This window comes from Euphorbia lathyris, chromosome 1 (assembly GCF_963576675.1).
Source record: "Euphorbia lathyris chromosome 1, ddEupLath1.1, whole genome shotgun sequence".
NCBI classification, from domain to species: Eukaryota; Viridiplantae; Streptophyta; class Magnoliopsida; order Malpighiales; family Euphorbiaceae; genus Euphorbia; species Euphorbia lathyris.
Genome location: NC_088910.1, coordinates 46,996,211 through 47,019,212, shown reverse-complemented (window position 1 = coordinate 47,019,212; position 23,002 = coordinate 46,996,211). Strand labels below are relative to the sequence as shown.

The 23,002-nt window shown below is 31.9% G+C and overlaps 2 protein-coding genes across 2 annotated transcripts; both read right to left on the bottom strand.

The window, feature by feature from the left end:
- Positions 1-1,187: 1,187 nt before the first annotated feature.
- On the bottom strand, positions 1,188-6,384 carry LOC136217985 (endo-1,4-beta-xylanase 5). The gene is given in 3 exon segments (XM_066004709.1): positions 1,188-1,901; positions 1,997-2,143; positions 6,223-6,384. Coding segments are annotated over 3 exon segments (1,023 nt in total).
- Positions 6,385-17,396: 11,012 nt separating this feature from the next.
- Positions 17,397-17,869, bottom strand: LOC136235846 (uncharacterized). The gene has a single exon (XM_066025947.1). It carries the CDS (start codon positions 17,783-17,785, stop codon positions 17,531-17,533), a length of 255 nt encoding a protein of 84 aa, XP_065882019.1. The 5' UTR covers positions 17,786-17,869; the 3' UTR covers positions 17,397-17,530.
- Positions 17,870-23,002: the final 5,133 nt, after the last annotated feature.

The following is a 23,002-nucleotide window of genomic DNA, read 5'->3' as shown; positions in this document are numbered from 1 at the left end:
AGAGACCTGACACTACAAAAAACAGGGTTTTAGTGACCTTTTTGTAGCAGCACTTTAGTTGACTGCCCCAATGGGCTTTTGGCTATCTTTTGTTGTGGCTGAATTAAAAACTGCCCCAATGGGCTTTAATATTAAATGATAGTGTAAAGCCCATGACTAGAGCAATTAGGTTATTTCACTTAATCTTCTGTGGGCATACGACTTCGAGAGTACAATCTCTTCACCGCGATTTTGAAGCAAATGTCTTCCTATTAGATTCGCGATTTTGATGCAAATGATTTCCTCTCAGATTCGATTCGCATATAGAGTAGACCGGAGCAAGATTGGAACGAAGAGCAGAAGGCAAGGACAGAACAAGTCGATTTGATAAGGTGAGCCAAATAACTCTATTTTTCAAAGATAGAACTAAATTCGATTCGATTGTGTGTCATTGTTTGTTAAATTTACAGTAATAACTCTGCCTTTTTCATGAAAATACCTGAAATAGGATGAAAAGCTAAAATGTGTAATTTGGAGCACATGTGAGACTAAATTTTAACAGTCTACTTATAGCTGAAAAGAGTTCAATCTGCATTTTTGGGGCCTATTTTATGTTGTAATTGCTATTCAAGCTCAAGGTGCTTACTCTTCCTACGACATTGCTTGCAACTTGTGCTTCATTTGATTGATATGTGCGAGTTTGTGTTTTAATGTTTTGTGTCTGAGTCAGAGGAGGGTTGGAGGATCGACTAGAAGTAAGAGTATATGAATTAATTATGCCTAATTTAGGAAATGCAAATCCTACTTTGATTTTTGTGGATAATTTCGCCATGTTTATGTTGTTCAAGGAAGAGATTGAATTTGCTTTTAATTTTATGATCTGGTTTTGTTGCTCTATGATTTTGATTATGCTTCAATTTTGTCTTAGTTTTATCTGGCATGGTTTAAATTTTGATGGCTATTACTTTTTCCCCCATTTTACATGCTTGTGCTGAGTGATCTTTGTGACAAGTTAGGACTGTGTTTACTGAATAGTATTTTATGATGCACACACATTCAGTAAGCTTATAGGGCTTTGTTTTACTTAGAAGAATCTGGTCATTTTGCATCCTTTACATTGAAATGTCTAGGAATTGTTAGCAATGTTCAACTTTTAGACTGATAATGAAGATAAATCCAAGTCCTGCATCTGCTTTTTCTCAGTTATGCTAGCGCCGCGTGATCATTTTTGCATTTTCACTTGTGACTCGCTCAATAATGTTAATAATTTTGTGAATTTCTTCATTGCGTTCATGATCGAAATTGTTGGTGATATCAATTTCTATAAGCCAAATAGGAAGACCAAGTGTAGCAAGTTTGTCTAGGATATCTCTAACTAGAGGAAGATTAGGCTCTGAAAAATGACTCTCCAGCCCAATCCCATCCATAAATATTCCTCCACTTTCAAGTTGTTTCACCCTTGAGATATATGTATCCACAGTTGAATTCACATCACTGCAAGTCTCCACCACATTATATTCATTCATGAACAAAATTGCTAATGGGTCTGCTTCGTGTGCTGCCTCATAGAACTGTAAAGTAGCATCTGGACCAAGCCTTTTCTCATAGAAATCAAAGTGTAGCATTTCATTGCTGACATACCAATGTATGAATTCTTCTTTATATTTGCTCATTAGGCTTTGAATTCTAGAATTAACTGCTGATTTTAGCCCGGTATCTGAAAGATTTCGAATCCATGCTGGTATGTACTTGGGATCTTCCTAGAATATGTTGTGTCCTCTTGCAATTATTTGGTTAGACCTTATGAACTTTAGCATCTTATCAGGTATAGTATAGTTTAATTTCCCTTGTTCGGGTTCGGTAGCGTACCACTTGAGCTCGTTTTTGAAAACTGCAGCATTGAATCGCTCCACGAACTAATTCTGATAATAAGAGATGTTCAAAGTTTAATATCTAACTAAGAGTTGAAGTTAGAACAAGCATTCATCTGTTTTCATATACTTTGAGTAGTTTTCACCTGATAGGGCAAGTTTCCAAGAATTGAGCTTGCTATGGATGAACCAAATGGGAAATCTTTGGAGATTTGATTAATTGTAATGGATGCTCCTTGTAATGCATCTCCAGTTTGATCTGAGACATGTATTGTCACTGCATGTTTCCTAAACTGAACATTAATTGTAGACCAACTCAATTTAATTAATGAAGGTAATTAACAATGAATCTGTTGAGAAATTAATAAAGGATTAGGAGTATTCACTACACCATATATGGTCTGTTGCAACACAGAACATGTGTTGGCTAAAGTCGTTATTGTGTTGCTAAAGATGTTTAGGCAACATGTTTTGCCAAAAAAGAGAGTTGCTTTTTTGCTTGTTGCCAAAGATGTCTTTAGCAACAGTTTTTCACATTTCTAGCAACACCGATACAAGTGTTGCTACTCATATCTGTGGCAACACTTGCCTGCTCTATGGCAACTGAAATGGTAGTGTTGCCTAAACTATAGATTAGGTAACACTATTATCGAATAAAATATTAAGCAACACTTTTAAACTTTCTTGCAACAGGTTTTTATACAACATTATTTTTAGATGCAACTCTTTTTATATTGATGCAACACTTTTTAATTTAACATTTTTTTTATTTTAAGCAACTTTTTCGTATATAATTTGCAACATTTTTTTAATTTAACACTTCTTAAGAAACTCTTTCATATTATTTTCATAGCAACACTTCTCCTTTGAAGATTTAACAGTTTTTTAATGTAAACCTTAATATATGCAACATAGTCTATAACACGTGCAACAAAAAAATCAAAAGAATTTTTTTAATTTAAATAATAGCATAATAAATCCTTAATTGCAATTATAAATCCATAATAGGTCAATATGTTAACAATAAAATTTAATCTCAAATGATCCAAAACACAATATAAAAAAAGTATAATAAAGTCATAATGTAATTAGCCTATTCTTCAAACTTAGTAGCTTTCTCATTTTCATTTGAAATACCACCATATATATCCTCAATATCATGTTGAGATTGAGATTAAATTTATGATCACTATCAAGCTCTTCTTCACTTTTGATCCACTTCTTGTTTCATTTTCTCCTCCCTTGCTCCTTCAATTTGGATCGCTTTCTTCTCCATTTCTCCTTGCAATTGTTTTTTTTTATCTTTGTTAATTCTTAGGTAATGCAAGCCTACCAATAAGCCAAGAGGATCCATATGATGTGTTACCACAATAAGCTGCTCACACTCTCACTGTTTGCTCAAGACAAACAAATGTTTTCAATTGTTGACTATAAAAAATGAGTTAGATGTGTAATTTGACAAGTAACAATTTGTAAAAAAAAGTTTTCATTTAAAATAAAATACTTACCATTCTATACTTGAGGACGTCATTTGGCATCTTGTATTTATGTCCCTCTTTGCGTTCACGGGCTGCAACAAAAAGTTTAGCTTTTGATGATTTTTCCTTGTTTGGCTTTGCAAGTTGCTATCATAGAGTAAAGAAAACACGTAATTTCCATAGTAAAACTAAAATACAAGTACTAAATATCATTAGTAACTAAAACACATGTACTAAATAGAAACATTTTCCTAACATTACAACAAATAAATATTTGTTCGATCAAATTCTATTCTCCAGAACTAAGTATTGTTAATAACATCTAATTAGTTGGCCAACATCAAAACAATTGTTCACTATTCTTAACATCTAATTTTTGTGTAAGCAAATTACATTGACTTTCATGAAATAAATAACTATAATAATAATAATTAAAAATGGTACATAGCCAACTTACGCATTGTATAAACAAGATGAAGAAATTTAACAACAATAATATTAAGCTCAAATTAAATATAACAGATTAAATAATTTATAAAGAATATAGTGAATATTCTAGGAGTTGCATTAAAGAAGCCAAACATCCACTTGTATCACTACATTCAAAACTAACAACATAAGCAAAGATAACATCCTGGAAAGTATATTAAATACAAAAAAAAAAAATTGAAAATTAGAATATTTGATAATACCTGCTGGTTCTCCCAATATGTTGAGGTCTGCTTGAATTTTCTCCAGCAGCCTGCTTTCCATATATGCTCTCAGATTCCTGCTATCAAAGAAAAACAAGCGAATGGAAATTTCTACAATAAGTCACTAAAGCCAAAGGCTCATACATGAGTTTAAATAGCAGTTGCAAAGTCGGTTTTAGAATATGTTGCACGGAAATGGAAACAAAAACGGAAACTGAAACTGAAACGGACTACGGAAAAGTTATTTTTAAGAAAATTGAGCTAGGCAATGGAAATGGAAAAGAAACAGAAACGGATACGAAACGTGGAAACGCTAATGAAGAAGAGTTTCCATGCAACATAGGTTTCCCGTATTTACCACTTCTCTACCGCAGTAATGCAATTACACTATCCAACTTTTACCTGATTTCATCCAGACCTATAACCGTTTAACAGACTCTAATAAAGAGCATGGTTGACCATCTGTTATGCTCTTCAAATCTTTTCATGGTAGAAAATCATATGCTATCGACAACACAAGGATAAGATCTAGACACATATTTCCATTGCTATTAAATCTTATAACACAACATCAACAACATAAATTCTAAAAACACATAAAGCTAATATCAAAAAGTTTCCGAGCACCTACTAATTTATCACATGATGAATATCAGAAATCTTAAAAAAACACTTAAGCACTGTGTCATAGAGCTTTTACTATACACACATAACCCATGTGAACACACATAACCCATATGAACTTTTATGGTTGAACTATAAAGATTTGAACCAAGAGACAGCTAACAGCTCTAGACATTAGCATAAAAAATGAGATTACACAAAGAACCCATATTAATCCTAAATCCACACGGAACCATATAAATCCTAAATCAATAAGGTAACAAAAACTAATTGTGACTTACCTTAGGCTGAGCTTCAAGTCGAGCCTCGCGATATAAGCAGAGCGAATGAGCGCTTCAAGTTTAGTGCTGTGAAACAAGTCGAGCTCAACAAAGGCTGGAAACGCAGAGTAAAAAGGATTTAAGGATTGAGGATTTAGAAAATGAACGATTACACAGAAACAAAATGACGATTTAGGGATTAGGTTGAGCTTTTCTTAGAGATTTAGGAAATGAAGCACTAAAAGGGTTTAGGGATTTCGAGCTTGAAGAAACCGCGGAGAGGGTTTTAGTTTGAGAGGGATTTTTCACGGATGAGTTTTAGTGGGAAGCCAAAATTTTAGGTCCTTTTAGGGGGGAAATAAAATATTTCCTCCCTCCATAATTTCATAAGTACAAATGTTCCCTCTTATATCATTTTTATTTGGGTTAAAGTGCAAAAATACTCCGAACGTTTTTGGGTCAGGAGCAATTTTCCCCCTGACGTCTAAAATGGTACAATTTTACCTCTAACGTGAGCAATCTTACTACTAACGTTGATAAATTGGATCAATTTCAGACACTATTATAAAACATAGATATTTTTGTTCCTTATTATGCACAAATTGCATAACAATTCGTTTAAAAAAAATATTTCATTTTTTTTAATTTAATAGAATTGGAGGTTAATATTTATAAATTCGATGATTTTTTTATCTAATGCATACAAAAAAAAGTATATTTTTTTATTTTTTTTTATGTTTTTTCAACTCCCAACATATGTTGGTGATTGATAAAATGACGCATGTGTGAAGTGTATATGACAAGATTCATGATCGAGAAGACAGTTTGATGAATTATTTCTCAAATTGACCCGATTTATCAACGTTAGGGATAAAATTGCTCTTAGCTTCCAACGTTAGGGGTAAAATTGCACCATTTTAGACGTTAGGGGTAAAATTGCTCCTGACCCAAAACGTTAGGGGTATTTTTGCACCTTAATCCTTTTTATTTTCTATGAACTTTGAAATTATAATTTAACGGGTCAAATGAATATTATGCTTTTTTTTAATCTTGGGAGATGCAAAGCAACGTCGTTTTGCATCTATTAGAATGAAGAAAAATTATTTACATAAAAAGTGTTTCAATTTTGACACTTCTCTTGTAACACTTCGTAATTAGTGTTCCAAAATATCATAGTTATGTAAATTTGACATGTCATTTGCAACATTTTATACACTGTGTTGCAAATGATCCAACAAAATCATAAATAGTGCAACACATTACAAGCAACACATTTGTTTTACGTTGCAACAGACCATCTATGGAGTAGTGATTTTACATTGTTAATCATGTAGTGCTGATTTGTTTTCCATTGCTGATCAGTAAATGGTTGTAGAGAAGCACTTGCAATTGTTATTTTAGAGAAAAATATAGAGAAAAATATTTGTGATAATTTTGTTGGCACACTATTGAATCTTGACCACAAGTCAAAGGACAACATGAAAGATTGGTAGAAATAAATATCAGACATGAACTCCACCCCCAAGTGGATGAGAACGGGAGAAATAAGAGGATGCCTACAACTTGTTTCAATATGACATCAAAGGAGAATGATGTTTTCTATCAAGTTCTTAAAAGTGTGAAATTGCCCGATGGTTATGCATCAAACATATCTAGGTGTGTGAATCTTAAAGAATGCAAAATCATTGGGTTAAAAAGTCACGATTGTCATATTCTTATTGAAGAACTCCTTCCCGTGGCTTTACGAACATGTAGTCCATCAAAAGAAGTGATTATAATTGCTATAGAGGTAGCTACATTTTTTAAAAGCAATATGCTCGAAAGTTATTGTTATGGAAGAGCTTGAAAAAATTAAGGAGTGAATTGTTTTAACACTATGCAATATGGAGAAGACATTTCTTCCTTCATTTTTACTGTAATGGTTCATTTGATGGTACATTTAATTGAAGAGGTGAAATTGGGTGGTCCGGTGCAATATAGATGGATGTATCCTATAGAAAGGTATGTCATGTCTTTTACTAAATATATATTGCTTGTCTTTGTCAACTAATTTAGTCTTTCTTTTCGAAGGAGTTTTGTTCCTTTTAAATCATCTGTGAGAAATAGAGCGCATCCATAAGGATCAATTGCAGAATGGTATATAGCTGAAGAATGTCTAGTTTTTTGTTCAAGATACTTAGATGGAGTAAAGACTAGATTTAACCGGCCTTTAAGAAATACGAATCCTCCTTTGAATGACAATGTCAAATATTATATTTTCAAGTGCTGGTCAAACTATTGGAAAAGCAGAAAATATTACCTTGGATGACTTATCATTGCTTCAAGCACGTCGTTATGTTTTTTACGACATTGTGATGAGATTGAACCGTTTCGAAAGTAAGCACATTTTTCCTATTAATTTAATAATATAATTAGTTAGTTTCAATAAATGTTTATGAGACTAATTTCGTGATATAGTGAATTCATACGGTTGGAAAAGAGAAAAAGGCATCGTCATGCTCGTCTTGATGAGAGTGAGATACAAAAGATAATCAATGAAAAGTTTCATGAATGGTTTCAAAATAAGGTAACTTTATACGTTTACAAGTTTATAAGTATTCCAAAGCTAAACATATTGAACTTTGTACCTTGATAGGTTCTTATAATGAATGACAATACGACCATTTCAGAAGAAATTAAGGCACTCGGTAGAGGTCCAGACAAAGTTGCTAAGAGATTTTCCGGTTTTATCAGAAAAGGAGTTAGATTCCATACAACATCTCGTGAAGAACAAAGAGTGACTCAAAATAGTGGTGTGGTCAATGCATCTGAAGTTGGAGGTGTCTTGTGTTATGGTAGAATTAGAGATATTGTTGAAGTGGATTATTATGGTAGTTTTAAAGTAGTGTTATTCAAGTGTGACTGGTTTGATGTTCATCATGGCATAGGTATCAAACAAGATGAATTTGGACTCACTCTTGTTAATTCTTCTCGTCTAATACATACTGGACATAAATTTGAAGGTGGTCCCTATGTATTTTCCTCACAAGTTGAGCAAGTTTATTATGTTTCTGATCAGAATGTAGTTAGGAGGGTTACACCAAGAGATGTGTTTGATATGGGTAACGAGGAAATGGTAGATAATGATATTAGTATGTCTTTTGTATTGAATGGACATCCTAGCTGGGTTCGTACTGATGTATTTGAAGATGATTAAGATATTAAACAATAGTATTTCTTTTATTTTATTAAAATATTTGAATTATTATTACAATTGCATCTTTATTCAACTTTTGAGAATTATTGTTGTGCCTTTTAAGAATTTTTGCAGCATTGAAGATGCCTCAGCGATTAAGAAAATTAAGAATAAAATTAGATGATGATCACAATGAGCCAGAAGTAGAAATTCAAAATTCTCCATCTCAAGCTGAGCAAATCAATGATAATGACTATATAGAAGTTATCGGTACCTTTTAAGCTTTTGATTTTCTTATATGAATTTCCTTGTATATAAGTATGTAGAAGGTTTCTATTTCAACAATCGTATTTTGTTTTAGATAATGACGAAAAAAGATATAAGAAGCGAGGAAAGACTACAACGTCTTCAGTGCGGAATATGAACACTAGTGAGAATTTTTTTATTGAGATGGATAAGTTTGGAGTGCCTTGCACAAGGGAAAGAAGTACTTTAGGATCATTTTTAGGTACAATTGCAACTAATGGACAACTTGCATGTTTAAGTATCCCTAAATGGAGTCATGGAGATTTTGAGTCATTCCATCGAAAAATGTTATGTATTGTTAAGGTAATTTAAATATTGTCTTGTTTAGCTGGCTACTATTTAAATTTTGTAGTGAACATATATTTTCTTTTTAGCAGGATTGATTTGTGTTTCCACCCGAATTAAACAGTTGGATTCTAAAATCGATTAACAAGAAATGGCGAGATTACAAAAGTGAATTGAAAGCAAAATTCTATGGTGATGGAAATAGATTTAGAGAGGAAGTGGAGACAGATATTCCTGATAGAGTGCTACCTAGTCAATGGCCTTCATTAGTCAGGACATGGTTCAGTGAAGAAAATAAGGTTATTCTGCATCTATTATGTATTTATAGTTTTATTCTTGATTTTATCCACTTATACGAAAATCTTATTTTTGTAGAGATTGAGCAAAATTAATATTGCTAATGCGAAAAAGAGAAAGAATTCACATACATGTGGTACAAAAAGCTATGGAAGACGCCGGAAGGAAACAGTACATTAGTATTTCACTGACTTATATATGTGAATTTACTGTACTTAAAGATTATAATGTTATGATGAAACTGTTATTTGTAGGCAAAAGAGTTAGGTCACACACCTGATAGACTTAGCTTTTATGATGCTACTCATAAGAAAAAAAGATGGCACTTATGTGGATCAAAGTACCAAACATTTCATGGTAATCTCTATCAAAATGGTTGAGTAAAGTAATTAGTAATTATGCATTTACAAAATTAATTTGTTATTATTAATTTGTAGGATACAGCTTTTACACTTCAAGCTGAATGAAGCCTTAATTCAAGTGCCTCTACTAGTGAAATAAATGAGCAGGTATTTGAAGATGTTTTTGGAAAGGAACATAATGGTCGTGTTAGGGGTTTAGGATTAGGACCAACTCCAAGAAGTTACTTTGGATCTACCTCTTATGACACTACAAGAAAACAGATTTTTTTTGGGGAAAAAAAATCGCCACATGATCGCCACAGAATATTGAAATTTCGCCACTAAAGATATTTTGTGGCGAAAAAAAATCGCCACATGATCGCCACTATTAAACCGACGTTAACGGTAATTTTGACGAAATTTTTTTTCACCACAATAGCTAGACAATTGTGGCGAAATCTTATTTCGCCACAAATGCATAATTTTTTTGTGGCGGATTTTATTTTCGCCACAAACCCTCTTTTATGGCGAAATTATCCTCGCTAATATGTACAAATTCACCTACTATATTGACGAAAATTACCCTATTTTGTGGGGAATTAGATTTCTCCACAAACAATAATGCTTTTTGTGGGGAACATTTCCCCACTAATCTTCCCTACTTATTTATGGAGAAATATGAATATCCCCACAATTCTCACTTTCATGTGAGGAAAATGAAATCCCATTACGAATCAATTATGCACACTATTATATTTACTTTTATTATTTAATTTATTTAGATATTTATTACTAAATATTATATATATTAAAAATGTAAAGGAATTTAAATAAATTTTAAAAATAATAATATAGAGGAATAAGACTAATAATTATATATAATAAAATTATATTAGTTACAAAAATTGAATGAAGCTTTACAAAATGGACCAAGAGTATGGTGCAATTCAACCAAGTTAATAACATTCGAACAATTACAAAATAGCATATATGAACAAGTCAATTGTAGAAATCATATTCTAAAAAAATTTACAAGCTCGCATTGGAATTGAATACAGAGACAACAACATGATCGACTATTATATGTCTTCTTTGAGCACGAGGATCCCGATACTATAGAAATTGACTGCAAACAACAATTCCAAAATGTGTTAATTAAAGAAACAAATGTATATTGATACATAAACGATAACACAAAACACTTAGAAATATGAATAAATTCACTAAGGACATTAAGTAGAAATATCATGAGAAACATTAAACAAGTAAAATACCATAACAATATTTAAAAGATTAAGGATATATCAGATCTCAATTACAATAATTAACTCAATATCTTGAGTTACTACTTCATTTCACAGTAGCATATCAAATGTAGTACTAACATGGCAGTAACATATTAGGGAAAATACAAGTTAGGGAGATAAGAGTTGGGGATAAGGTACCAAAATAGGCCCATGGTTTTTGAGGAAGTATCAATTTAGGCTCCATGTCCAAAATAGCACCAATATGGGCTTAGCGTTTAAAAAAGGTACTAATTTAGGCTTCGATAACGGAACGAGACACACCATTGATATTACTCCTTTAAGTTGTGTCAATTGTACTTGGAGGGTGAAATCAGAACTTAACGGAGTAATAGGAATGACGTGTCCAATCCGTTCTCAAAGCCTAAATTGATACCATTTTAAACGTATATCCTATATTGGTGCTATTTTGTAAGTTGAGCCTAAATTGATACTTCCCAAAAACCATAAACCTATTTTGGTACTTATCCCATTTATTAATATAAGAAAATGGATTGTTAATTTTAATTCACAACCTACCAATTGGTACCTTACACAAAAAAGGGCTTTAAACACTTCCATAAAAAAGGGCTTTAGACACTTCCATATAGTTATTGAGTTGATTTTAAATTCTAAGCAGGGTGTTGTTCCTGATGCTAGTGGATTTTTGACCTCCAACTCCAAGTAGTTATCTATATTTATTTTTTAGTTGTGTATTATGGATTAATAGCAGAATTGCTACATGCCAATATTTCAACAATGACTAGAATTGTTTTGTGTACCATAAGAAGGACCAAGACTCATAAAATAAGAATTGTTTTGTGTACCATAAGAAGAGAGCCACTTGGACCAGAAACACCAGCAATATGTCTTGAACAATTTTTGCTCTAGCAATAAGTGAAGGAAACAGCTCCATCCATTTATTCTAAAAATGAAACAAAAGAAAAAACATTAGTTCAAGTAACCAGATTAATAATCAGTCTTTACAGAAGCAAAATAATGAACTTACAACATCAAGAAAAGCATCAACTAAAATAATGTTATTCATTATGACCACAGTAGTATCCCGAGTCGCTTCGTTCCTCATTTCAGATGAATGATGCTTCAGATTGAGAGGAAACTGAAACATCTTAGCATGTTCTTCAAGGTTCAGAATTTCCCTTCCGATTTCTGTCTTTGGGATAAAAACCTGCTCATTTGTTCGGCACATTCGGACTAGTTCATCCATGTGTGACAATGAAAGTTCTCCTATTATTGCTTGAATTTGCCTTCCATTGTAACAATAACTAATGCATAAAGAACGTTCTAACTGCACAACATTCATTCAACACTAATCTTGACGAGTACCTCTTCTCTAAGGCGTGCATTTTCCAAATGAATATATTGAAAGGAAATAGAACCAAGCATGGCTTGGCCACCATAATTAGCGCAAATGAGACTGCGTAATTCAGCTTGTAGCCTGTAATCAATTATCATTCTTCGAGCTATCATTCTCATCCCTAAGAATGAAATTGTCTGCCCGATCATGCTCTGCCTAAAGGACCACAAAAATTAATTAAAATAAGTAAATAACTTCCAATTTTAGAGTTTCATAAAGCATTAACTGTGTCCAGTATAAAGAAGCACATGCACATGTGAGAGTGTAAATAACATAGACACATGTAATTTGTATTTGTTTAGTATTCAGATAGTGACTAACACACAAACACATGTAATTGGTTATACCATCAATCAAGAAGTTTAATTTCCTTACCTTGATTTGTATAAGAAGTTAGGTCATTGATATCCATTCATTCCAAGGCATTTATACAACTAATGTAGAATTCATCCTTCAGCTTCATTGTTTGTGCCCACATCAACATTGATTAGCAAACACTAAAAGTGCAAGTGAGCAAAATCGTCAGAAAGAATAATTAGTATAAGTGTTTTTGTTTAGTAGTTGAACTCTGTTATCCAACACATTCAAGAATCCAACATTCCAGAAATACGGATCTCCAAAAGAGATTGGTACTAATGGCTAACAAAATGGCACAATCTTGATAATCCAAAAATACTTACTGCAGAAGGACAAACTCCTCCAAGTGCTATGTAAAGAGACAATTTCCCAACATGAATACCCATACCCTGTAATAATTTAAACTCATCACATGCATTCTAATCCAATCTTATAATGCAGTTATAAATGCAACTTATAACATAAGTCTATTCATACCTGACAACCAAGACCCCCAAGTCCTAAAATCCGCTCATCGTTAGTTACAACAACCACCTGAATGCTTCTTTCTAGCCAATTTTTCAGCACATTAAGAATTTTATTATTGATCTTAAGGTAAATAGCGTTGTCTAGTTGAATTCGAAGAACTACCTTATTCGTGGCCTTGTTGAGATCAACTCCATGTACATGTCTGAATTTAACTCTGATCTCAGCTTTGCATATGTAAATTGCAACATTGCCTCATTTCATCCATTTGAATCACTGTAAATTGGCAAACTAAAAAAATCATTTTATAAAAAAAAATTCGTCCACCTTTTTTACTACATCGCCTTTCCTGCTACCATCAGGAATGATACTCTGTCCCACGATCATTATTAATGAAAGGTGTTGTTGCTGCAAAAGTTGGAGTTGAGCTGTTTTGTAACACATTTGGATTCTCAATATAAGTAGGATATGGAATCTTCTCTTCATCTTCCATGCCTTTGTGCTGCCTGACAACAACATCTTCTAGCTGAACATGCCTCAAAGATTGCAAAACTTTAACCTGAATCAACCCACATTGTTAAGAAAACATCTCAAACTTGCATTTAAATATTATTCGTATAGTAATTTTTCCTCTACCTTCTCATTCTTCATATCTTGTGCATCTAAGCTGACATGTGTCTACATTGCAAACATTGCAAGTATTTGCACAAGATGATTTTGCATAATATGCCAAATGATTCCATAGTAATCAAAGTCTTTACAAACAAATAACAAGCACATTGACACATTTAACATCTAATGAGGCAGGATTTCAGCAGGTAAATGTAGTTGTACTAACCTGCCATTATTTTCTATCCCAAAATCTTTAGAACATATGAACTGCAAATTTTGCATATAATCTAGCGACCATAAAATGTTAGAGAAGCGAAGCACTAGTAATTTCTCCACTAGCTCTTCTCCTATATGATGGTCGATTATGCAAAAAGATTGACTAGATGAAAGGCCTAAAAGGTGCAAGAAATTTTGAAGTCCTTTGAACAGAACATAAAATACAAAAGAAAGCATACCTAAATATTTGGTCTTCAGTCAGGTATTTCTTCAAGCATCTTGTCATCTCTTTTGATGAATCAACTTCTCTACCAAATGGTTTCTCGACGATTACTCTAGTCCATCCATTGATTAAAGATGCAAGGCATTTAACACATCTCACAACATCTACAAACACACTTGGAGGTACTGCCAAGTAGAACAATCTATTTGATACTCTTCCAAACTGGAAAAGGTATTTAAGAAATATCAAACACATTTTAGCCACACAAATGAAATTATTTCTATGTGTTCTTAATCAATTTCATACCTCTTTCTCATTGAGCTTCTGGTCTAACTCCAAGAAATGTTCCTCAGAACTGTATTGACCCGAATGGTAAAAACATCTCTTCATAAATTGATCAATTTTTTCATCACAATTTTCCCCTAAACTTGTTATGAACATTAGCAAAATGTAAAGTTAATCCAATAATTAGAACCATTCCCAAAAGGCTATAGATGAAACACCTCTTGTCTATTCTACAAGTTAGAGTTGTGCTAATCCTGTTGAGTAGTTCATCATCTGTCATTATACTCCTTGCATAGCCAAAAATTGTAAAATTTTCCCAACAAGTAATTAAAGAAAATGAAAATAAAACCCTATTATGTTCAAAAGATTTAAAATAGAATTATAGGAAACTAAATTTACCAGAGGAAGAGGGCCTTAGTAGAAAAGAGCAAAGAGTGCAGCTTCCTGGCAAGGTCCCCTGAAGCTCCAACAACAACAATAGTGAGGGTTTCACACTCTGATTTTTCTATTTCTATGAGTTCAATGTCATTTTTCCTAACTGAAGTTTCTATCGGCATTGAACTTTCAACATATTCAAACTGCAAATAAACTAAAATGAAAATATTACTGGTCTATATAGTTAGAAAGAGAGGGAACCTGTTTGTAATTGGCCAAAGAGCAAAAATGACTTTCTGATTAAGATGAACAAAGTTCGATTGAAACCCCTAAAAAATTCTAGAATTCAGAAATGAAAAATAACCAGAGAATACGAGTTTCTCTATAATCGATCTACAATACTGGTGAGTTTAGGGATTCACCTTATGAGATAACCACAGTAAGATTTTGCTTTTCGAGTACAAACATCACCATATGGGAGAGATGGGTTCTTTATGACGAGAGAGGGCTTATCGCAATGGTTAGGTGGGCAAAGAGAAAAGAATATGTATATAAAAAATTAATTTATTTTTCATTTCTTTTAGCGCTTCAATCTGGCGCCTATATTTTGGTGTTTTTGTGGGGAATTAATTCGGTTCCCCACTAAAAATTATCATTATTTTGTGGGGGTATCATTAAATTCCTCACAAAATATATCTGGTTTTATGGGCAATTATGGATTCGCCACAGTAGATTAATATATTTGTGGTGAATATGTTAGTTCCCAATTGAAATATTATTTTATGTGGGGAAATAATAAATTTCCCACTGAAAACTCATAAACTGTGGCGAAAGATATATTCCCCACAAATATTATACATTTAGTGGCGTTTTGTTTTCCCCCACTAGTTTTTCCCCACAAAAGTCCAGTTTCTTGTAGTGTGATGTCGGAGCAAGATGGAATTCATCAAGTCAATCACATGACGTGGAATCACTTAAAAGTGAAGTTGAATGACATCACTTCTAAATTTAGTGATTTGTCCACTAGGCATGAGGAGGTATGTGACAAATATGACGATTTGGCTGCTAGGCATGAGATAGTCTCCAACAAATTGACTGATGTGGATGCTTTTCTATCTCAAAAATTTCCTGGACAATGGATGTCTAATACTCAAGAAACTGACCATCAGGTAATGATATGTGTTCCCCATATGGTTTTAAAACTGTATTCTATTATTATTATTATTATTTACTTTATCTTTCTTTTCAATAGGTTTGTGGTGCTACAATTAGAGGGAATACACCTTCATTCTATCAAGTGTCATCACATAACTCATCAAATTCAAGCCATGATCCCTACTTTAGTTGAAATAGGTATGTTCTTAATTATTTTAGCACTAATTTGTTTGTTTGAACTTCTAATGTGGAATTAATAGTCATGATCCCAATAAAAGATGCAAATTATTGAATTATGGAATTGCTGCACTATCCTCCTACCTTTTCCAGATTTACATGTTAAATATTTACAGAGTTACTCATTGCATTAAAGGTCTAAAAGTCAATTTGTGGCTTGAACTTGTCTATATCCAAATGCTAGTAATGGATTGAGTCCAGATATGTGTAAATCAGGGGTGGATTTGATTGTCATGATGGTGGACTTGATTTCTATGGAGTTACTCTACTTTTTAACATTACTTTTAGGTATGATTGTTGTGATATGGATTATGATTTATTAATGTGGTGCACGTATATATATGATTCTTTGGATTTGGATTAGATGTACTAATTATGCTACATTACTCTCTTTTTTTATTCTTTTTAGAATGAAGAAGTAAATGGGATTCCAGATTTCTCAATTCAACTTGTAGTTTTGCAAATCCTCCCAATCTCTTGGCGCTGATGATTTCTTACATATCATGTTTGTGTTTTATTTCCAAATGCAAAGTGGGATTGGATTTGAAGTAGTATGGGTACTAAATGGTTATTGAAGAGATGAGATGCAAGCACGGATGAGGCGAAGTGTCTTAGAAACAATAGGAAATCTCAAGTTATATTTTTTTATATTGAATTGAAATGATCAATATAAAACTAGTGATATTGAAAAGACATGTTCCATTAAGTTTAGTTTTCTTTAAAATCTTGTATTGAATTATAATGTATCAAAATTTAAATATTTTGATATTATATGCTTTTTTTTACGAGTTCTTTATTTAAAATAATCATAATTATTATTAGGTATCAATTGGAATATAAAACATGTATAATAATAATAATAAATAAATAAATCACAAGTAGGGGCGGTTAAAACCGCCCCTAGAATAAAAAGTAGACATTTAAAAAGAAGGTGTAGGAGCGGTTTAAACCGCCCCTATAAAGTCCGTCGTAAAAAAATCTATCCCGACGGAAACTCTTTTCGTCGGTAATCTATAGCTCCGCACCCTTTTAGAGACAGATTTGGAACGGTTAACAAAACCGCACCTAGAGCTTGTAGGGACAGTTTTAACCGTCCCTACACGTGAAAAATAATGCCTCTATAGGCACATTTTGTTGTAGTGTGATATTCTAGAATTAGGAATAGGGACGGTTTAAACCACCCTACACATTCATTGCTAAAGTTTATCCTACCTCGCTGGCGACGACCTTTGTCGCTAATATGCAGCTCTGGTCCCCTTAGCGGATTTATGGTGATGGGCAAAACCGTGCTAGACTAGACATGGAAAAACTTGTCTCCATAGGTAGATTCAGTTGTATTGTAGTGTCTTTCTTAGGAAGGTCCACTGATATTTAGTGTCAAATATGGTAATATAATCTCCCAATATGAACTTAATAAATACTACAAAAATGAGATCGAATTGATTTATAACAGAGAAAGGACTTAAAAAAAAAAAACTGCAATTGTTTTGAGGATGAAAATATAGAATCAAATAAATGATTAATTAATAGTAATTAAATATATAATTTCCAATCCCTAGTTACAAATGAAAAGTAGAACACGACAACATGTATATGAACAAAAAGAATGAAACAGGACAGGAGAAAGTGAAATGAATCAATGTTTCTGGGTAGTCTTGCGATACTTGTCCTTGATCCAATGAAAACCAGAGACAGTTCCATCCTTAACCTTCTTGGCACCAGTTGAAGCTACCGATTTAGTCTTAACAAATCCTTGTCCTACCTTCTCCTTGTATTTAGCAGTTGCGCTTGAACTTGAACTTGTCTTTTTGTTCTGGTAATCGTAAACGGGATCAGGACCGTCGTCCCACTGATCCGCCCATGTTGTTCCATACGAGCTGTTTCCGTTCATCGTTATGTTTTCTTCTTACACACAAACAGAGGATGAGAGAGAAAAAGAGAGAGATTGAATGGATATCAGATGGAGAAATCTGTAAACTGAGGTGTGAATTTATATCAAATTTATTGGTCTTTGGTTGCAATTTTGGACCAATCAAATTTCACGCGTGTCAATTTTAATAATACTTTCTTTGGTCGCCAAGAATATTCATTTTATTAATTAATCCAATTGTTGTGAGGGGAGCCAAACCTTATTAACCATCCAATCTTTCATTTTTGTTCTGAACGTTTTCAATTCACATTTGGACATATATACTGTAATCTCATTTAATAATTAAAATATTAGGATCTCTTATGATATTAATAAGTTTATATTACATATGATAAAATATGTATGAAAAGTCTTCTATTTGATATGAAAATCGGATACTTCAAATAATTTACCGAAACCTTTAATTTCTTTTTGTTGGAAGATAAACCCTTCTATACTTTACATTGATTTTTAGGTTTGATAATTTCTTATTTGTTTGGATTTTTTTTTTTTTTGTATTTCTCATTTTATGGATTATCATGTTTTTTTTATAAAAAAGAAAGAAATTTTTTGATGTAATATCATATTAAAAAATCACGAAATCATTTTTAAAAAAAAAGATTAAATAAAATTTGTTTGCTATTATATTATGCCAAAAACAGTTTCCTGATATATTTTTGGATTGTAATTACTTCTAACAAAATAAATTCCTAAAAAGAATAATATTAATTTAAATCTTAATTAGGTCCATGTGTGTATTCTATATTTGACCAAGTAATGAGCATGATATGTGCTCCAGGAAGCAATGAGGTAGACGAAAATGAACTATAATATAAAGATATTGTTTTACTTGGAATAATTAATATAATTATAATATAATGTAAAATTGAATTAGGATTTGATTATTGGTATTATTTTATATTTAGATGCGTCAGCAAATATTAATTAACATTTGATGGCATTATCATTTCTTTGTATCCAAGAATTATAGAAAATACAGCTGAAAAGATAAGAGATGATTCTAGATGCATCCAGAAATTATTACAACCCCGTTTGACCAATTACTCTTTTCCTGGACTTTTCATTCCTGACTCGTAGAACCTTCAATGCCCCTTACCATACGCGTATTACGATACAACCGCCATCATCTATATCCATAATACAAAACCAAATTTAATCAATTTCTTTTCTTATACTTAAGGTGGAAAAAAATATCCCTAACCTTTTGGGTCAGGAGCAATTTTACCCCTAACGTCTAAAATTGTACAATTTTACCCCTAATATTTATAGTCAATTACAATTTTACCCCTAATATTGATAACTTGAATCAATTTCAGATACTATTATAAAATACAGTCATTTTTTTTCTTTATTTTGCACCAATTGCATATCAATTTGTTCTAAAAAAAGATATAATGTTTTTTTGTAATTTAATAATAAAATTGGAGATTAATATTTAGGGTAAATTACATCCATGGCCACTGAACTTTATCCATTTTCACATTATGGCCACTGGACTTCATTTCTTACCGGTATGGCCACTGAACTTTACACATTTTAACACCGGTGGCCACTAAATTTTAACTAACTTCTCAAAATGACCGTTAACGACTTCAAAATGAAAATATTCAAGAATTAAAGTTGTTCAAAACGACATTTACCATGAAACCATATTTTTTATTTTCGAAAATCACATTTTTTGGAGCTTTCTCTCTCTAAAAATTCACTTTCTCTCTCCTAACCAAACAACACCCAAATGACCTCAAAACGAAAATTTTCAAGAACTAAAGTTCCTTAGAATATAATTAACTCTTTGAATTTTTTATTTTTAACCATCAACGGTCGTTTTGAGACGTTAAGTGGCCATACCGGGAAGAAATGAAGTTCAGTGACCATAATGTAAAAATGGATAAAGTTTAGTGGCCATGGGTGTAATTTACCCTTAATATTTATAAATCCGGTGGATTTTTTGAATTTTTTGTCTAATTTGTACAAAAGACAGTATATTTTTAATATTTTTTTCTTATTTTTTCACATCCCAACATATGTTTGTGGTTTCTTACTGATAAAATAACGCATGTGTGAAGTGTAGATAACAAGATTCATGACCGAGAAGACAGTTTGATGAATTATTTCTCAAATTGACCCAATTTATCAACGTTAGGGGTAAAATTGCTCATGGCTTCCAACATTAGAGATAAAATTGCACAATTTTAGACGTTAGGGGTAAAATTGCTCCTAGCCCAAAACGTTGAGGGTATTTTTGCAGCTTAACCCCTTGTAAATTGTATGATGAACTCAATGCTAATTTATTTTTCATGTCGGAAGTACTCCATCCATTTCATAATATTCAGAGATTATTTTTTTTCATAATATATGTTATTTTGATTCAATCTATGTAAATTAATTGATTTTTATCAAATATACTTTTTTTTGAATTTGCCTTTTTATTTTGGAAATAAATAAAAAATCAATTAGTAAATACAATTAATACGAAGATAATAAAATCTTTTAATTAAAATTAATTGTTTTTTTTTACTTTTTGTGCCTTAACTTTAAAAGACATATATTGTGACCGAAATAGTAATATTTTAAAAAGGTTTATTAAATTATATTTCAAGAAAATTACACATTCTCATGCACTTAAAATATAACTTGAATATTTATCATGTAAATATAAGCTGAAAAAAGAAATTGGATAAACTGTAAAAATACATCTAACATTAATAATCAAGAGTAGTTTTATTTCCCACATTTAAAATTATGCAATTTTAGCTATAATATTGGCAACCAAGAGTAAATTTAGCCCTAATATTGACAAAGTTTGATCATTTTCAAAAATCATTATAAAACACGAATATCTTATTCTTTAGTTTGCACCAGTTGCATATCATTTCATTCTAAAAAAATCCACATTTTTGTGATTTAATAATATAATTGGAAATTAATATTTTTAAATTCGATAAAATATTTGATTTTTTTAATCTAACTCGAACATAATACAATGTAATTTTTTTTATTAATTTTTAATTTGTTTCACGCGTATGCATATATCCGTTATAAGTTACTTAAAATGATAAATATAAAGTGTAAATGATAAAATTTATAATTAAAAAACAGTTTGATGGAAGAAATGTTTTTAAAGTCTAAAAAAGCAACGCTAAATGAGCCCTTAATTAGTTAAAATATGTGGGTTTTTTTATCCATGTGCAAATAAAGGTAAGTTTTAAGAGAGAGTGAGAATAATACAACCACAAAGGAAAGATACCGCGAGAAATCTATTTTTCTTCCTATTTCGTGCAGCCGCACTATTTCACCTTTTGCTGAAACACAACCTTCCTAACATCCGTTTTCTTGTTTTGACCGATGGAAATCGGGTTCAGAGCTCGAAGGATATTTTCATCCACGAGGGTAGATAATTGGCAGATCTTTTGAGGTATTTATTATCTTTTGAAAATTTTCAAAAGTGTGATGTTGATTGTATATGTCTATAGAATTATCTAGGAATGGATTATTGTATTGCCCATTATTATTTGATACAATGGAAGATTTAAATGGACTTACAGTCCCGTGGTTTTTACTCTTTGCATTGAGGGTTTTCCACGTAAAAATTGATCTATGTTGTCTTTAATTGTTGTAGCTACCATTTTATTATTATCGCATTGTCGTGGTTTTGCTTATTACGCTATTTGTTAGTGTTTATAGCATAATTAATTTTTTGGGCTTTTATATATTTTAAATATACTAATTGGTTAAATTATGTCTAACTAGATTTTCTTAGGATGAACCTAAGGTAAGATCTACTTTTTAGAATGAGGAAACTTGAGGTAAACCTATGGGAGTTAGGAGACCATCCAAAATTTTAACGTCTACTTTGTGAGCCAATTTAAAAGTTCGAAAGCTAGAAAATGTTAAAATCAATCCATCATGGAGATCACGAAGACTAGATAGTGGAGTAGTTATGCAAGAACGTGATTTGAAGGTGGAGAACGTGACTTCGTGGATTAAAGGAGGAAGTTACCTCCAGAGTCTATAAAAGCCAAAAACCACGATGAAAAGAGATAACTCCATACACAGTCAAGTAAAACTCTAACAAAATCTCTTTAGACTTTAACAATCTAAATTTCTCACTCAGTGCCTTATCTGTAATTTTCATTTTAATTCAAGTTCAAAGTTCACCCAAATTCTCCTGTACAATTTTATTTTGTTTTGTTCTTTAACAATTTTTGTAAGGTCGGTACCGTTTTGATAATTGAATCATTTAGAATTTTATATCTCTTTATTTCTTACAATTGTTTGTTACTCGAAAGTTAGAAAACACACTCAAATCAAATTCATAGTTTGAGACCACTATAATTCTCTGATAAGTCTCCAATTCCCAGAAAGAGCTAAAGAATTAGTTTTCTCATAGCATTCAAGTCATAAAAGGATTAATAACGAAGATTATTCCATATTGTTATTGTTTCCGTTAAAATATTTTTTGCAAGTACTTAAAAAGAGAAAAAAAAAGTTATAGGTAGGCAATGGATAAAATATAACCTATATTTCTCTTCAATCTAGAAATCGTTAATTTGCAAAAGACTTTTATTCCTCAATCTTGTGGCAGTAAGATTTCAATTTGTAGTTGACAGAAGATGAACCATAAGCTGCCAATTTGTCAAATTCAGATGCATTAAATTTCATGAAAGTTTGTCAAACAACCCCATCATCTAAATGACTTTCCACGTCAGATGGAGAATTTTAACATGTTTTAAATTAATATTTTTCCCTTGGGCCATCCACAATAATTCAAAAGAGAATGTGCTATTTATTTGGTTAATAAAGGACCAAGCAGCGCCGATCCTCAAGATGGACAGGAGGGACCCTATGGCAGGCGAGGAACTAATAAATTTTTTTTTTTTGAGAAAAAAAAATGTATTTTAAAAAGATAATACCTAAATTAAATATCTTAGGGAAATAATTATAGAATTAAATAAATCCCAATACTGTACATGTTTGTAGTAGATGTAAAGCTTATGCGGAAACTAGTTACCATGTTCTTAGAGATTGTGCTAGAAGTAAGGTCGTGTGGAGGAAAGTTCTACTTGAGCAGTGTCTTTCTGCCTTCTTTTCCTATTCAGAACAAGACTAGTTTCGGAAGGGTGTTGAAGGAAGGTTGTTGGCTGAGCTCGAACATGGAGTAATTCTGTTTGTTGTGGT

Coding starts and splice junctions, on each gene's coding strand:
- LOC136235846 (XM_066025947.1), bottom strand. CDS start 17,785: ATGAACGGAAACAGCTCGTATGGAACAACATGGGCGGATCAGTGGGAC.